Source organism: Penicillium hordei (assembly GCF_028827395.1).
Source record: "Penicillium hordei strain IBT 12815 chromosome Unknown utg000004l_segment0_segment0, whole genome shotgun sequence".
In the NCBI taxonomy this organism is placed as follows: Eukaryota; Fungi; Ascomycota; class Eurotiomycetes; order Eurotiales; family Aspergillaceae; genus Penicillium; species Penicillium hordei.
In genome coordinates this window covers 3,210,386-3,227,869 of record NW_026623145.1, presented here as the reverse complement: position 1 = coordinate 3,227,869, position 17,484 = coordinate 3,210,386, and the positions used below count along the sequence as shown (strand labels likewise).

Here is a 17,484-nt window from a genome sequence, read left to right as displayed (position 1 = left end):
TATTCTCTTTAATGCATTATTCGTTTTCTCCCTTTACAGACTTCGGCTCAGTGGCTTGAGTTTCAGCTCCTTGGTTGTGCCCTTTTTCTGCAATATATATCTCACCATCTTCATTCTATCCACGGCACTACGAGGTGATGATTCATTAAATGACTCTCGATAGATAGTTGACGGTATGAGTAGATGCTGAACTTTAATAATAGATGTTTCATTAAACATTCACCTTGAAAATCCGTTCAATTCCAAATCCACGCTTTGGTAGACGTCCTCCATAGCTCCCCAGGGCCAGTATAAGCTTACGTGATCTTGACGATCACGTGCGCGGTCGGGGAGTTTCTCCGAGGCAAGCCCCCTAATATCAATAGACTGATTAGAAGAACGCTCGGGCTTTGATCCTGGCGTCAAACTGGACTTGACATTTGCAAAAAGCTTGCATGTTAATTTCCTTTTCTCCTATTTTGATTTCCTTGTGGGGTGAGTGCTGTGAAGAAATCCCCTTACCCCTCAGTCTCACGCGACTCCGCCGTCGCAACGGATATACTAACTAGCCAGGGAGGGACAAAACAGAGAGCCACTTTCGCCCTATTTGAATGTCATCGTCTTCTCCCATATCCACTGCGATCGACAGCGCCTTATCGCAAAATCGGACATCCCTATTTAATACCGTTCCTGAGACTGTTGGAGGGGCCCTTATGCTGCGCCCTGCCTCATCTCAGTGACGCCCGCCAAAATGCCAAGTTCACAAGCCGACAAATCTAGGCAAACATCGAGTGGAAAGTCATTCTTCGGCCGAAAATTGTACAAAGAGAAACCGACTGAGGAACGATACGATAATTATGCTGGTTCCTACGATAGCCTGGCACCACCGGGAAACGCCGCCGGCTCACGCTCGTCCCGCCATTCCAAGCGGTCTTCGATTCAATCTGTCGACTTGACCCATGATTTGGACCCCAGCAGTATCGCCCACACCTCAGGCGTCATCACCTCCATCCCCTTTGAAAGCCTCCCCACCGATACCAGGACCCCGATTCCAATCGACAACATGACCCGCCCTGGCTCATCGCGCCATGAGCCTTCGCCCCACCATCTGGGTAAGACTGGAGGTGATTTTCATCAATATCCCACTGTAACCTCTACATCTGCACCAAATGGGTACGCCCCACATCCTTCTGGCCCTCGTCCGCCACCACACGGCTCAAATAATACCTTGACCAACAGCAACTCCGGCGATAGAGGTGCCAGACAGCAACAGCAACAATGGGGACGACCAGGCAGCTCCGCAGCGAACAATGGGCCTAACCACAATACTTCGTCTATTGATTCGTCCTCCAATTCCCGCACCTCCCTCGACCAAGCCAGCATCTACTCCTCCGTTTCTTCTAACACGCGCGGTTCGAGCTACTTCTCCTCGGACAATTCCTCTCGCACTCTCACAACCTCACATTCTAGTGACCGTACTGCTATGCTCCCCAGCTCCAGCTCGGGACGCTTGTCAAATGCGGGATCCTCCCACCAGACCTCTGTGCCCGCCGCCGTCCCCCGGCCACAAGATAACTACCTCACTCGACCGAGAGATGACCGCATTGTGGACCAGCTGTTTCTAGAGCTGATGCAGAAGCGAGGATGGCAAAATCTTCCCGAACAGGCCAAACGGCAGATGTTGTCGTACCCAGCTTCAAAAAAATGGACATTGGTACATCAGGATCGCTTGACAGAGTTGCAAGGAGAGCAAAAAAGACGACAAAATGCGCGACAAACTCATGGCCATGATGGCTTGTCTGGTTTGCTTGAACGCGCCGATGAAGAAGGTAGCCCGGAGTGGTATGTGAAGAAGGTGATGGACGACACCATTACGTCCAAGCAGCTTGCTAGTTTAAGTGTCAGCTTGCGAACACAGCCAATCAGGTATGTAATGCCTCTTCTCGATATCGTACATATCACTAATAACTACACAGCTGGGTGAAAGCCTTTGTTGAAGCCCAAGGTCAAATCGCTTTGACCAATGTCCTCTTGAAGATCAACAGAAGAAAAGCCTCTGGTCCTGTCCCAGCTCCCCCGACAGGCGATAAAGATTTAGACCGGGAATACGATATTGCCAAATGTTTGAAAGGTCTGATGAACAACAAGTATGGCGCAGACGACGCTCTAGAGCATCAAAATGTGCTAGTTGCTCTCGTCAGCTCATTATCATCGCCACGCCTGAATACCCGCAAACTTGTCAGCGAAGTCCTCACTTTCTTGTGCCACTGGGGTGATGGACAAGGCCACCAAAAAGTTCTGCAATCCATGGACAAGGTCAAACATGATCACAACGAAACCGGTCGCTTCGATGCTTGGATGCGTATTGTCGAAGTCACTATCGACGGCCGTGGAAAGATGGGAAGTTTGGTCGGTGCCAGCGAAGAGTACCGCAGCGGAGGCATTGGCATGGAGAACCTCCTTATGGAGTACGCGGTCTCAACCATGATCCTCATCAACATGCTGGTGGATGGGGCAGAAACGGACCTCCAGCTGCGTTGCCACATTCGCGCTCAATTCACATCATGTGGAATCAAGCGCCTGTTGACGAAGATGGAGGGATTCCAGTATGAAGTTATCGACAAGCAAATCGAGCGTTTCCGCGAGAATGAGGCTATTGATTATGAGGATCTCCTCCAGCGGGAGGGCAGCAGTATGAAGGATAGCATCGAGGGCGAAGTCAAGGACATGAGCGATCCTATGCAAATCGTCGATGCAATCACATCCAAGATCAACGGCAGCCGGTCCCATGACTACTTCCTTTCGGCTATGCAACATATGCTCCTCATACGGGAGAACTCCGGCGAGGAAGGGCTGCGTATGTTCCAGCTGGTTGACGCCATGCTGAGCTACGTGGCCATGGACCGGAGGCTGCCCGACCTTGACCTTCGGCAGGGTCTGACCTTCACTGTGCAGAGTCTGCTAGATCGACTGCACACGGATGCTGAGGCAAGACGGGTCTATGACGAGTCTCTCGAGGCTCGGCAGATTGCTGAGGCTGCCATTGCTGAGCGCGATGAGATGCGAGCGCAGGTCGAGCTCGGCGCAGAAGGCTTGGTTTTGAAATTGCAAAAGCAAATTGATGAACAGGCTGGTATTATCGAGCTGCAACAAAGGCAAAATGAATCCTTCAAGGCCGAGGTTGCAGAAGTACAACGACTGCGTGCTCAGGAATTGCAGCGCAATGAGCTGGAAACCCGAGAACTATATCTCATGCTCCGAGATGCCCAGGATATCGCCGCTGCCAATGCCCGAAAGGCCAACAACCCTGAGACGGTGGAGGCAGCAGATCCATCTCAGATGCCCGGTATCATGGACCGTGAACGACTCATGGAACGTCTGGAACGCCAGCTCGAGCGGACTAAGACCCAGTTCAAGCTGGAGGGTAAGGTCTGGGGCCAGCATGGACCATCCGATCGACTCCGTGAGCTGCGCGAGAAGATGGAGGGTGAAGGTGATGACAGCGATGACTTTGCTGAAACTACCCGCCGAAACCTCGATCCTGGTGCTTTGGGGTCTGTTTACCGTAAGCGCAGCCATATCCCTACGATGGACTCGACTCTGGAAGACGAGGAGGACATCCCACTAGATAGCAATGGCGAGCCGATGTATGAGAGGCCTCGTCTGGTGGAAATGCATCGTCCGCGTTTGGACCCTGCCCAGGCTACCGGCTTCCTAGGCGAGCTTGCTTCCAAACTTCCCAAGTTTGACGCTGAAGATCCCAATGCCGTTGAAGGGGAACAGGTACCCAGGTTGGAAGACAATGAAGCTGCTACAACGGCCATGCCACCTCCGCCCCCTCCAGGGGGCAAGATTGTTCCTCCGCCGCCGGCGGCGGGAGTTATGGCTCTTCCCCCACCTCCGCCGCCAGGAGGCAAGATCCTTCCACCTCCACCTCCACCAGGGGGCTTCACTCTTCCACCGCCGCCTCCCCCGGGTGGAAAAGTTGGTCTGCCCCCTCCCCCCCCGCCTGGCGGAATGGCTCTCCCACCGCCGCCTCCGCCAGGTGGTGCCAAGGGTATTCCTGGATTGCCGCCACCACCTCCGCCCCCCGGTGGAAGGGTTGGATTGCCTCCACCGCCGCCTCCAGGTGGTGGTGGAATCATCCCACCCCCTCCCCCTATTCCTGGAGCCAAGGGTCTGATGATCCCCCCACCCCCACCACCCAACGCTGCCTTAGGTTCAGGCTGGAGACCGGCATACATGGTTGGAGATGTTTCGCCGTCTACAATCCACATGCCGTCCATTCGACCTAAGAAGAAGCTCAAGGCTTTGCATTGGGACAAGGTCGACACTCCTCAGGTGACTGTTTGGGCTGGTCACGCACCCACTCCTGAGCAGAAGGAAGAGAAATATACTGAGCTTGCCAAGAAGGGTGTCTTGGACGAGGTTGAGCGATTGTTCATGGCCAAAGAAACGAAGATCTTTGGAGCCAGCACTGGTGCGAAGCAGCGCACTGCCAAGAAACAGATCATCTCGAACGATCTATCCAAGAACTTCCAGATTGCTCTTTCCAAGTTCTCTCAATACCCGGCTGAGGAGGTGACTCGCATGATCATCCACTGTGACAAGGATATTCTGGACAACAGTGTTGTTATGGACTTTTTGCAAAGAGACGAAATGTGCAGTATACCAGAGAATGTCGCCAAGCTTATGGCACCATACAGTATGGATTGGACGGGTCCTGGCGCCGCTACTTCCGATCGTGAACAGGATCCCTCCGAGATCACTCGCGAGGATCAGATCTATCTTTACACTGCATTCGAGCTAAATCACTACTGGAAAGCAAGAAACAGAGCGCTTGCACTGACCCGCACCTACGAACCAGAGTACGAGCACATTTCCGCAAGGCTGCAGGAAGTCGCACGAGTCAGCGAGTCCTTGCGGGACTCTGTATCATTGATGAACGTGCTTGGTCTGATTCTCGACATTGGAAACTTCATGAACGACGCGAACAAGCAGGCCCAGGGTTTCAAGCTGAGCTCCCTCGCCCGGCTGGGTATGGTGAAAGATGACAAGAATGAGACTACCTTCGCCGATCTGGTCGAGCGTATCGTGCGCAACCAGTACCCAGAGTGGGAGGGCTTCCTCGAGGAGATCAGCGGTGTTATTGGCCTACAGAAGATTAATGTCGATCAGCTCCGCACTGATGCTATCAAGTACATTGGCAACATTAAGAACGTACAGTCGAGCTTGGACGCTGGTAACCTAAGTGACCCTAAGAGGTTCCACCCTCAGGATCGTGTCAGCCAAGTTGTCCAACGATCGATGAAGGACGCTAGACGGAAGGCCGAGCAGCTGCAGCTTTATTTGGATGAGATGGTGAAGGCTTATGATGACATCATGGTCTTCTACGGTGAAGACAATGCAGACGAGAACGCTAGACGAGAGTTCTTTGCTAAGTTGAGCGCGTTCTTGATCGAGTGGAAGAAATCCAGAGAAAAGAACACATCTCTGGAGGAATCTAGAAGGCGCACAGAAGCATCCCTCGCCCGCAAGCGAATTAATGTCAACCTCGCCAACAACACTCCCACTGCGGAGGCCGCGCAGTCTCCTGCCTCAAGTGGTGCCATGGACTCATTACTTGAGAAGTTGCGTGCTGCAGCACCTCAAGCCAAGGATCAACGAGATCGCCGTCGTCGTGCTCGTCTAAAGGAGCGGCATAACGTCCGCGTAACGTCGGGCTCCAAGCCACCACCTGATTCGGGTGAGGCGGAAGAAGGCGAAGAGAGAGCCGAAAACACGGCTAATGGCGAAAACAATGACGAGAACGGTCTTCTCAGCCCTCCAGCCACCGCAGATGATGGCAAGGAAGCTCAAGTGTCTGAAGGCGAAGATGTTGCCGATCGTGCCGCCAGCATGCTTCTCGGTCTGAGAAGTAATTCCGATGCAGGCGGCGGCGAGCGCCAGAGACGGAGAAGAGAGAGCGCAGATGAAGAGCGTCGTAATCGCCGCATGAGACGCCGCAATCCCGCCACAAGCGGGAGCAAAGATAGCGCGGATGGTTCTAGTGGCCTTGCTACAGTCCAAGAGCCTGCTTCTCCTGAGCAGACAGACACAGTGATCACAGACGACCAACAACTACCCAGCCCGCCCAACGAGTCTCAGCCTCCGCCTTCAATTGTCGTATCGGAGCAAGGCGAGTCATTATCACAGGATCCCTCGATTGACGGTTCTCCTCACAAACCAACTGATTTGTCGGATTGAGTCAACCACCTACAGCCGATTTAATTTAATGTTTTATCGATCCCTATTGGTGACGCATGGAGCCAAACCTGAATGGTCCCCATCGCCATCAACATCACCACTACCACTACAACCGCCTTCGATTGTATAATACCCATTCCCTACCTACACTACTCTTTGAGCCGCCCTCCTTGATTTGACGAGCCGAGCATGGTGTGATGATACCTTTCTTTATTTCGTCTTTTCCATTTCCTCCTAACACTATCCCTTCATGTGCAACCATCGTCTCTTTTCTTTTCATTATCTATTCCCGCATACCCTGACATCGACACCCTGTCTCTCTCTCTCCTTGTACATAATCCCTTTCCCCCTGTCGTCATCAAACGCTACCTGCCATGGAAATGTCGCCATGATTGAAGGGCGTATCATTGAATTGCATATTGAGCTTGATGTTCAATGTTTCCTTCATTGTCCCTTGTTTTTTACTTCCTAATTTCGGAGCGCAGGCGTGATCAAGTTTTATATCTGCTGTATATCCTTGACTAGTGCCGCATTAGATGGATTGCTATTGCTTGTGCTTTTCAGGATCGTTTAAATACTCGCAGTTAGACAAAATCTATGTTCTCGATCTCTTCAATGTTCCAATGTTATCACACTTGTAGTTCGTACTCGTATCTTGTATAGTTCTTATCGATCACGTGTATGTCTTATCGCCAGATAAACATTGGACCAACATTTGAACATTTCAACTCTTTCGACATCTACCAATATTTCGTTGGTTCAATTTTGCGCATGCGAGCATCTCGCCGACTCCTGCGTTGGGCTTCTCCCTTCAGCACATCAACGAGCCAGCCATGGCAAACGATATCAAATAAATCCTATATCCGACGTCATGGCTTTTTCTCCGAATTGCCATACCCCCAGCTGACTCCCGGACAAGCTCGAGGGTTCTCGTCGACTCGCCCTACTAGATTTATGCTAGACGGAGACTCTACAATATATGCGCTCTCTACTGCAGCCGGACGGGCAGCCATTGCAGTGGTGCGCATATCAGGTCCAGCCTGTACCTCGGTATGATCCCGCAAGACAACCCAGAACCACCAAAGCACCAGAACTAACAACCCTATCCAGATATACAAAAGCCTCTGTCCAAATTACCCCCTCCCAAAACCCCGCTATGCATCCCTTCGCACCCTCTACGACCCAACCAAACCCCCAACCACAAACACAATCCTCGACGCCGGCGCCCTAGTCCTCTACTTCCCCTCCCCACGAACCGCAACTGGCGAAGAAATCCTCGAACTCCACATTCACGGCGGACCAGCAATAACAAAAGCAGTCCTCTCAGCAATCGCCCAAACAAACACCCCAGACCAAATAGTCCGCTACGCCGAACCAGGCGAATTCACCCGCCGCGCCTTCATGAACGACCGTCTAAGTCTACCTCAGATCGAAGCACTCGGCGACACACTCTCCGCCGATACCGAGCAACAGCGCAGACTAGCCGTGCGCGGATCCAGTGATGCATTGCTGAACCGGTACGAGCGGTGGAGACAGGGTTTGCTGTATGCGCGCGGTGAACTGGAGGCGTTGATTGATTTCTCTGAGGATCAGCATTTCGATGAGTCGACCGAGGAACTTGTCTCGTCTGTTGCGGGTCAGGTGCGCGCGTTGAGCGTGCAGATTGGTTTCCATATCGCTAATGCGTCACGCGGGGAGTTGCTTAGGAATGGGATTCGGGTTGCGCTATTAGGTGCGCCGAATGCCGGGAAGAGTTCGTTGCTTAATCGCGTTGTTGGGAAGGAGGCTGCTATTGTTAGTACAGAACAGGGGACTACGAGGGATATTGTTGATGTTGGGGTTGATGTCGGGGGATGGTATTGTAAGCTTGGGGATATGGCGGGGATTCGGGCTGAGGGTGGTTCTGGGGATGGTGAGAAGGTTGTTATTGGGGCTGTTGAGAAAGAGGGGATTCGGAGGGCCAGGGAGAGGGCTCTGGAGTCTGATGTTGTTATTGTGGTTGTTTCGCTGGAAGATACAGCCACTGGTGTTCGGTTATTCGTTGAGCCCGAAGTGCTTGGTGCTGTTAATGACTGCGTGGAGGCCGGGAAATGTCTTGTTGTCGCCATCAACAAGTGCGATAAGCTACACTCTGCGTTGGAAAGTGGTGTGCCGCAGTCATTGTCTGATACCATCCACGACATCTTCCCTTCGGTCCCGGTAGACCGCGTGTTTGCCATTTCTTGCGAGGAAGCCAAGCGGGAAGTATCGTCTCGCGATACCACTACAGATCCCGGGAATCTACAGGTCTTTCTACGTGGACTAATTACGACTTTCGAGCAGATTGCCTCGCCCCTTGGCGTGGATGGAGATGGAGGGTATGATCTTTCGTATTGGGAAGATTCTCTAGGTGTCACACATCGCCAAAGCTCTAATCTTCAAAGATGCCTTGACCATCTGGATGACTTCCTAACTCAAGCTTCTTCTGCCGAAGGTCCTAATTCCTCGTGCGAGAAAGTACTCGGCTCTCTTGATTCCCATGCTGAATCTGAAGTCGATATCGTCACTGCTGCGGAACATCTGCGCTTTGCGGCTGACACGTTGGCCAAGATCACAGGAAAAGGTGAGAGTGGAGATGTCGAGGATGTGTTGGGAGTTGTTTTTGAGAAGTAAGTACCAGAGGATTTTGGTCTTGATGTGCTGGTCCGGATGGTGAGCTGACTGTCGTAGGTTCTGTGTCGGCAAGTGAAGAGTCCGATTCAACTATGGCTCCAACGATGAGGTTGGCCTGCAACGCTGTCCCATGATGATTTGTTCGGCAAGAGTCGTGATATCAGCTGGTTGCTGGCTGCAGTTGGGAACGGCCGAAATGATTGCTGGGAGTGCATTGTCATGCACGTTCTGGACAGCCTAATTCTGGCCGGACACAAGTTTGGGACACAGGTGGTAGGCAGGGGCATTGTACCCTCCTCGACCCATTGCAAAAGCCAGCATGATGAATGGTTTAGGCAGAGATAATCGCTGGAATAGCTTTAAAGTGGTGTAGATAGGAGGTGATGTGTCGAAGTTACAACAACCCGATGCAATGTATGAATAGCTTGATAGACTAATAATGTATAAAATGAGAAAACAAGAACCACCACCGACCAACCATCCGATACTTATAATAAAGCAAAAAGGGCCTCCTAAAATTGTCTGCCTTGGTTGCCGGGGCCCCATTCAACCTCCCAGGCACCCAGGAACGAACTTCCCCCGGTGTTCATTTCCGAAGCCCATACTCCTATTGTCCTTGTCAAAGACGCAGAGAAGTCTGTCAAACATGAATGGTCTATCTGAGTCAGGATCCGGATACGGTCTCTGTAAGGTACCTAGGCTACTTGCCGTTCGGTGTGTCTTAGGCCAGATGTATCCGATGCCGAAATATAGCAACATAGCACGCCGTAAATGATTACATTGAGGCCTGGAAGTTATTCTTATGGTCATGGATGCTACGGTATCATGAGGAATTTTAATGCTGAGACGAGCTTCAGCTGCAGTCCTGTAGACCTGTAGTCCTATAGAAAGCCGAGTTTGAGGTTGAAACATGCTTCCTGGTGTCGATCATTGTGATCACGCACATTTTAGATATTTCTATACTCATTTATGTATTTATCTTTATTGTTTCTTTTGCTATTGGTTGTATTCTCTCTTTATTTGCTATTCGACTAAGATATCGGGGGTCCAATGTTTCAATTGTAAAACTCATGTCAGATCTAAGAATAGCGGGATAGCTGCATGGAGAATTCCTTCTAGAAGGATTGTAAATCCAATCAAAAATAGAACGGAAAGAAAAACGAGAAACAAAGTGAAAATGCCCCGAGAATAAAATAAGAAACCCACGTTGTGCTCCTGCAGAACTCACAATGTCCCATTCCCCTGTCGTCGGGGCTGACACGTACCTTGCATCCTTGGACAAGAATGGGACTGGACTATCTGAGTTCTATTTTACTTACAAAAGAGACCAAGAAAAGATTCCATCGAGTCTATAATAAGCCAATAGCCTGGTAGGGGGGGTGAGGTGTAGAGTATAGGCCGGATAACCACCGATGTCTGGTTGTGCAAGGCGTGCAGGATGTGCTATGAATAGCTTCATCATCCCTGTTTGTCCGTATGGCTTCTTGATGTAGGGTCTATTTAGCTTTATTTAGCGATACTTATGTCCTTTTAGTGGGGTTTGTTTAACCGTTCTTTTGATTTTGTGTTTCTTTCATCTTTCTTTGGGTTATTCCTCTAGTTTCATCTACTGCCTTAGCTTGTCTATGTATATATTTTTGGAAAATTGCCCCAAAAAAGGAACTTTGACGGTTGATCACACTTAAAATATAGAGATTTACCTTGCATAGTGCTACTTTAATAAAACCCTACTATATAAACAATACGAAATGGAAGATACAAGATTGGAATGTTATTTGGCGAGGGAAGCTATTCTACCCACATTGCGATATTGCACGCCATTGCAGTTCCGAACCAGAAACAAACCACAATGCCTCACCTCACTGTAGCCCACTTCTACTCCCCCGGCAAATGAAAAAGAAACCACATTTGATACCTTCACTCTCTCTCTGAAACGAAGAAATCTGATCCTCAAAGTCCTCATAGCATACCAAGCAACCCACCACAAGTTCAATGGCAGGTTGACATTAGTATTCATGACGAGAGAAACTTAGTAGCTGACGTAGTCAGAGCCAGGGCACTCGTAGTACTCAATGTAGAAGTCGCGCAGAGCACCGAGGCACTCAGAGGGGCTGAGCAAGTAAGAGCAGGACGGGTTTTGTTCGACATGGTGATAGAGGTGAGAGACCTGAGGGAACTGGGTCCGGCATTGGAAGCAGAAGAAGGGATTTTCATCCGTAAGATTGTTACCGTAGAAGCCATATTCGGGAGTATCAAAGGCGAGGGTACGAATACGGTCTCGCTTGACACAACGACCTTCTTCGAGGTGGTAAAGAAGGCCAGAGAATCCAATCCAGTTGGTTGGACAAAACCAACATTCATAGATCGGGAGACCCAGAGGGTTGTCGAGATCTTGACGTGCTGCAGGGTGCAGATACATCGTTGAGGGTTTGGGGTGTGAAGAGTGGTTGTGAAGAGTGTTGGATGAAAGAGGAAGGACGGTGATAGAAGGTGAAGGAGTGAAAGAGAGGAAGAGGGGGAAGTCGACTTGTGCTCGTTTTATAGTCAGAAGAGTACTTGCTGTTTTGGGACGCGTCTTGACTACGTCTCTTCCGGCTTCTATTTGCTATTGAATTTCACCATATGGAGTACGTGGAGTTCAGATAAAAGATTCATGTCAGATTAATTTTGACATATGACCTACAGTGCCAGATACACCATAACCATAATAAATCTGTGTATTTCTCAATTCAAATGAGTAGTTGTTGATTGAACCGAAAACAGGCAAGTTTGCTACTCACTCGGTGTCAAGATCGAGAGTGAGATGCCCCTTAAACAACCCCTACTTGTTGAAAGTATTCTTCAGAGTTTCCCAACCTGCAAGTGCAATAGATCGAATCTGTTCGACCACAGGGCCACGATACTGCCACGCAAAATGGCCAGCCATCCACGTCGATCCCACAACCGCAGCTAGAGCAAGTCCACTGACAGTATAGAGATCCCAGTTCTTAGCTCTAAAGGCAGACATACGCATATCGGCGGTCTGTAAGTGCATAGGGCGCAATTCCTTCCCGCCTTTGAACCGTAGCTCGTTGTCGTACATGAGTTCCTCGATAAGATCGGCGGCATGGTACTTGCGACGACTAGCAACATGAGCAATGCGCTGCAGGCGCAGCACATTATGGCCGTATGTTTCGTTTTCGGATTTGAGGATCTTCTTGGCTTTGTCGTAGATCTCGTCCGATGTAAAGCCAAACTTATTCAATGACTCGGCCACACCTCCCGCGACGAGCCGTGTGGTGTTGGCGATTTGGTCTGAGAATATACCCATTGATAGCATAGGCTTTCCGTGATAAAGACCCTCATTGGCACTAGATCCGCCGCCGTGGGTGAAGTAGAGCTTAGTTGATTCGCTGTCCAGGATGGCACGTTGAGGTGCGAAAAATGGGAAGACCCAATCCGGGTGTTTGTTGTCGAGTAGATCACCCAGGGTGGTTTTATTCAAATCACCGGTTCTGAATGGGAAGGATGTGCTAGAAAGTTTCCAGTTGTCAGCAGGAGGAGAGATTTATTCTCGTTGTAGTATAAGTTCTTACCCGCGGTCAAGGTCTGCTCGACACGTCTTGCCCATAGCCCAGACCACACCATCGATCAATCCATCCTCTTTGAGACGATTTGCACCCTCCAATATCTTGGCAGCATCCCTATGGGGTAGGATGATATGAGTCCCAAGGGCGATATAAAGGACTGATTTATGGCTAGCCAAGAATGCCCCACACTCCTGGTCTAGTGGCTGGTAGGTTGGACTCAAGAGAGGACCCACAGGAGCGGCGGTTGGAGGTAGATCACGCGGGATCTCCAGCCCAAAGAACGAGTTGACAAAGAAGAGATAGTCTGGTTTGCTGGGCTTGTGAGGTGGATGAAAGACACCGTTGTCACTTCGCATCTTCTTGTTCCATTTTTCTGCACGTATGATAGCAGGAAGATCCGGGAATAAGAAGATCTCATTCATAATGCGTAGCCACATCGGAGCATCTTCGGAGGTCATGGTCCCTGGAAGCTGGAAGCCTGGCTGGCCGGGGATGTACGAACAGGGCAACTGGAAGTAAGGCATATTGGGAGCGACGATTGCTACTGGGAACTTGTACTCGAAGTGAATATCGTTGGCTGCTTCGACGAAGAAATCCGCAATTATCATGTCCGGTCTAGTGACGGGATCATCCATGATCTTTTTGAGACCATGGTAGGTTTGAGGCCAGAAGGAGTCGAACAGATATTTGGATCCCATGGCTTGTCCGATACCCTTGGAGATATCCCATGCCTGCATACGTCGATAGTGACCATCCAGTTGCACGGCGGTTGGTCCGGGACCCAAGTGATGAATCTTGTTGACAAAGTCATACTCGGGTTCCACCCAGCTTTCTTGTCCCTCGAGTGTCGCAAATTCAATTTCGTGGCCACGGTCCGCGAGGACCCGGCCAATTTCTAGAACAGGAGCTGTGTAGGTTCTTTAGTGTCTATATCCGTCACATTTGGTGTTCTGAATTTTACCGGCATGCGTGAATCCCCCGGTGGTAACCACCAGCAAGATCTTTCGAGATGGATGTACTTGGGACTGACTCATTGTGAGAGAATGAGAGAGCGAGAAATGAAGTATGCTCCCCAAGATCGGGATATAAATGGCCCCCAAGATAAACATCCTTGTCGTTTCCTCAGGCCACCACGGACTTCGGGGATTTCCAAACGAATCCCGCCGAGTCGATCATTTGTGGAATATAGACGTTTATGTACTTGGTTATCTTGCTCTCACTCTATAATCTATGTAGCGGGCCCTTGTAATAGCCACTCCAAAGTGTTAATGAGGAAAATCTCGAGTGCTGAACCCAACATTTGAATCTCTCCACTGGGAGTCAACCCCGAGCCTGAACATCCTAGTAACTGAGATCACGATGTGTGGATTTAGGAGTCACTTTCTCGAATTCGCGAAGCACTCAAATTGGATCTGTACTCGTACGATGCCCCTCCATGCAGCGATGTTAGGCAGCCGGAAGCTTCCGTCTGAAATAGTGAGGCTTGATTAATTTTGTGATTTCACCTTGTTTCAATGTATGCAGTCCCTTTCCTCTAACTTCTTTCAAGGGACTAGTTCTGAGAACAGGTTTCATAGGCACGTTTCCCGCCAAATATGGAAACTCGTAACATCCAGCCTCTTGAGTAACCCCATGTTTTTGAAAAAATCGGCGCAAGCGGGAGGCCCATATCGATGGCGCCCAAATTGGGACCTGGCGAATCTGCTTCATCATGGCAGGATTTGTGTCACTGCTTTATTTCCTCGTTCAAATACGGATGAGTTACATATTGATGTAGCCTGTAGATTTGCCTCTTTCTCTCCGCGCTAGGGACCACGATAATTTCAACAGTTCTTCAAGCAATATCCAGCGACTTAGAGGATCCATTCAAATCGACATGGATTGTCGTCGACCTACTAAACTGTCTCAATCAGCTGCGATAATGGGTGCAACTAATACTGCTCGAGCTCTAGGTTGCTGTGTCGCCGTTGCCATAATCTCTGTCATTCTTCATGCTGATATGAAATCCCATCTCACATCATTCCTTTCCCCAAGTCAGATTGTGGCTGTACTTAGCTCCACATCTGGCACCTCGTTCTTGAATGGTCAGGACAAGATCCAGCTACAGCGGATTTACGGTACAAGTTACAATGCCCAATTTCGTGCATTGTTGGCATTTGCAGGGCTTAACCTGCGTGATTTGGATATGTTAGTATGGCAGATTGGTTAGAAATAATCTAGATAGACACTTAGGAGGCGGACAAATTGTCTCGGAGATTGTCCGTTGCTCGGTGAATTAAACTTCTTTTACCCCGTGGGGTACTCAGCCGAAAACACGTGTCGTCCCTCTGCGTTCGTCATACCCCCTTTAATGGTGAAGTCGAGTCCTGGAGATCTTGATGAGAACTCTCTATCTACACTATTTATTGCTATTGCATATGTGTTGGACTTGAAACATTTTCAATGCCACCCACGTCAAGTCACACCGAGAGCGTCGACACAAACGGCCAAGAGCCACAGGATGCATCCAAGTTCCACGAGGATCTGCCCGCTTGCCAACTTTGCCGAAGGAAAAAATCGCGCTGCAGCCGGACTCAACCTTGTGTAGAATGCACCCGCTCCGGCGTCGAGTGCGTCTATGATGAACGTCGAATGAAGCCTGGCCTCCGCACTGGCGCAATGGATCAACTTTATCGCCGCATGGAAACACTCGAGAACATGTTCCTCGGTCAGGAATTCCTTTGGCAACAACTGTGGAAGGCGATGTATCCGAATGAGGCTCTATTTGCGTCTAACGAGCGATCTACCAATATTGAAGATCTCGCTCGGCGACGAGATGAGCTCAAGTCCGCTTTGCTTCGCACATCATCGTCACTGGATCAGAGGGAGGAGGAGGTGGAGTCAGCTTCTCGTCCAACAAAAAGACGACGCTGTGTGCCGACTACTGCGCCCTTCATTCCAGTCAGCATGGACGAGGACACCGACGGTCTTCTCTCGACTGAGATTATGACGGAGCTAGTGAGCTTCTACTTTGTTAATATACACCCTTGGATACCGATTCTCCACGTGACAAGGTTTTGGGAGCGCATGCAATCTTCAGATGAGCGTCCCCGTATTTCCTGCATCCTTCACGCAATCATCGCTGTATGTGTACGTTTCTCCCAGAGCAAAGGACTGGACACAGGGACGAAGGCATCTGTCGCTGAGCAGAGCAGAAAAAGAGTCATATTGGCTAGCACCGATTGTTACTCGGTCGAGCATTTGCAGGCATTGATCATCATTGCGTTTGAAACAGTGAGCCGCATAAAGTGGTCATCTGATCCTTCTGGTCAACTGATTCCTCCCATTTTTGGCAGATTGAACGAGGACGCGGACCTTCGTCGTGGTCTATCGTCGGCAGCACTATCGGCGCGGTAAATCAACTTCAACTCGGCGTCGAGGAAGATGTTTTATATCGTTCGACTAATTCGGGTGAGTCGTTGATTCGGCGGATGGTTTTCCTGCCTCCGTCGAGGTCTTGGAGTGAAGTCGAGGAGCGTCGGCGAATATTTTGGGCTGTATTTTTGATGGACCGCTTCTGTAGTGTGTCCACGGGCCGGGAGGTAAGTCTGGATAGCAATTTGAAACGTCGCCTCCCCTGTGAGGGAGCGGTCTGGGAGAAGGAGACCGAGGTTTGCGCGCCTTTTTTCGGCATCTCAGATTCGAAGGATACCACAGCAACCTCATCACTTCTAAGCAGTAGGGCGATAAATTCGGATGATCTCCCAATAGGTGGATTTGCGTACAATATTGAGGCTACCGAATCACTTACATTGGTCACAAACTTCTTCCTCGACCATCCCTTCATTGTTGCAGATGCGGAAAAGGCTCGGATTTGGATGATGAAATTCAAAGAGTTGGATCTGCGGCTCATCCAGTTCGTTCTGTATAGCTTCAAAATGTGCGCGTGTGGCCTACTAACCGTCATGGTATCCTCTTAGGTGGAAACTGTACCTTCCCCGAAGATGGCGAGAGGCATCCGTCCTCAATTCGGATGGAGTCATGGACCCGAACCTGACACTGGCGCATATCACACATAATACCGCGGTCATTCTACTGCATCAAGCAATTGCCTACCCACCCCCTCACTGGAATAATTGCTCAATCAAGCTGCCATCTACCTCATCTGCAGAAACGTGCCTAGAGGCTGCCTCTGAGATCGCTACTATTGGGCAACAATTCCTGTCGTTATCGCCCATCTTTACCAACCCTCAATTTTCTTTCTGTCTATTTATTGCCGGGAGAATGCTCCTAGCCCATGCAAGATACAACCAGGTCATTGTTCCACCCGCTCTCGATACCTTGATTGCCGGCCTTCTCGAAATCTCTCAGCGATGGACAGGAAGAAACGAGAATATGGGCCCAACAGGTGACAATCTCGCCTCGACTTTCGCGAAGCGACTCGTGGATGCCCAAAATGACTCTAGTGCTGCCCGTCGCCCGAGCTTAGATATCAGGCAAACTGCATGTTGGGACGGAAGTAAGGAGCAACCCCCAGCGCAAATTCCTACCGACACCTCGCCATTTCAGCCTGGTATACACAAGTCCGGGGCTGCCAATGGAGAACATCATTCTGAGGACATGAGAAGGCAGTCGCCACAAGAGCCATATGGTTTAGATCCATTTAGCCTGGCTTTCCCACCACTCCCACCGTCTTTCCAGCAAGGCTTTCCTATTTTCTCTGCATCAGACCCGCTCTCGGTATATGGACAATCTGATGTTTATCAGGCAAACCCCCAATTGAATATGCAACCACAAGATCCGCGTCTTGGTATGTGGCAAGATGCCAATGCAGCATTTGGAAATGACATCACTCTCCAAGCCGACCTCGCGCAAGTTTTCAATCCTACCCCTAATTCTGGTCAAAGGATAAGTCGCTATGGTGTAGTACATGTTGAGAGCCAAGAGTCCAACAAGGGCTCAAGGGATTTCCCGACCGATAGCATCAATGGCTGAAAGCTCTAAGTATGTTCTCCGATCAAATGTATTGTTCTGCATCTTCTAGCAAATTTAATAACAT

The 17,484-nt window shown here is 50.0% G+C and overlaps 6 protein-coding genes across 6 annotated transcripts; 4 read left to right on the top strand and 2 right to left on the bottom strand.

The window, feature by feature from the left end:
• Positions 1-730: 730 nt before the first annotated feature.
• N7537_008399 (formin sepA) lies at positions 731-6,225 on the top strand (the record flags this gene model as incomplete). The annotated part of the gene is made up of 2 exons (XM_056899454.1): positions 731-1,905; positions 1,956-6,225. The coding sequence occupies 2 exons, from the start codon at positions 731-733 to the stop codon at positions 6,223-6,225; spliced, it is 5,445 nt and encodes a 1,814-aa protein (XP_056751530.1).
• Positions 6,226-6,906: 681 nt separating this feature from the next.
• Positions 6,907-8,953, top strand: N7537_008398 (tRNA modification GTPase; the record flags this gene model as incomplete). Its single annotated transcript, XM_056899453.1, has 3 exons — positions 6,907-7,275; positions 7,336-8,873; positions 8,935-8,953. 3 exons carry the CDS (start codon positions 6,907-6,909, stop codon positions 8,951-8,953), a joined length of 1,926 nt encoding a protein of 641 aa, XP_056751529.1.
• A 1,953-nt stretch (positions 8,954-10,906) lies between these two features.
• N7537_008397 (uncharacterized protein) lies at positions 10,907-11,296 on the bottom strand (the record flags this gene model as incomplete). The annotated part of the gene is made up of 1 exon (XM_056899452.1): positions 10,907-11,296. The coding sequence occupies one exon, from the start codon at positions 11,294-11,296 to the stop codon at positions 10,907-10,909; it is 390 nt and encodes a 129-aa protein (XP_056751528.1).
• Positions 11,297-11,698: 402 nt separating this feature from the next.
• N7537_008396 (glycosyltransferase family 1 protein) lies at positions 11,699-13,480 on the bottom strand (the record flags this gene model as incomplete). The annotated part of the gene is made up of 3 exons (XM_056899451.1): positions 11,699-12,389; positions 12,453-13,353; positions 13,408-13,480. The coding sequence occupies 3 exons, from the start codon at positions 13,478-13,480 to the stop codon at positions 11,699-11,701; spliced, it is 1,665 nt and encodes a 554-aa protein (XP_056751527.1).
• An 842-nt stretch (positions 13,481-14,322) lies between these two features.
• Positions 14,323-14,655, top strand: N7537_008395 (Major facilitator superfamily domain general substrate transporter; the record flags this gene model as incomplete). Its single annotated transcript, XM_056899450.1, has 1 exon — positions 14,323-14,655. The coding sequence occupies one exon, from the start codon at positions 14,323-14,325 to the stop codon at positions 14,653-14,655; it is 333 nt and encodes a 110-aa protein (XP_056751526.1).
• A 233-nt stretch (positions 14,656-14,888) lies between these two features.
• On the top strand, positions 14,889-17,420 carry N7537_008394 (uncharacterized protein; the record flags this gene model as incomplete). Its single annotated transcript, XM_056899449.1, has 3 exons — positions 14,889-15,719; positions 15,782-16,341; positions 16,406-17,420. 3 exons carry the CDS (start codon positions 14,889-14,891, stop codon positions 17,418-17,420), a joined length of 2,406 nt encoding a protein of 801 aa, XP_056751525.1.
• Positions 17,421-17,484: the final 64 nt, after the last annotated feature.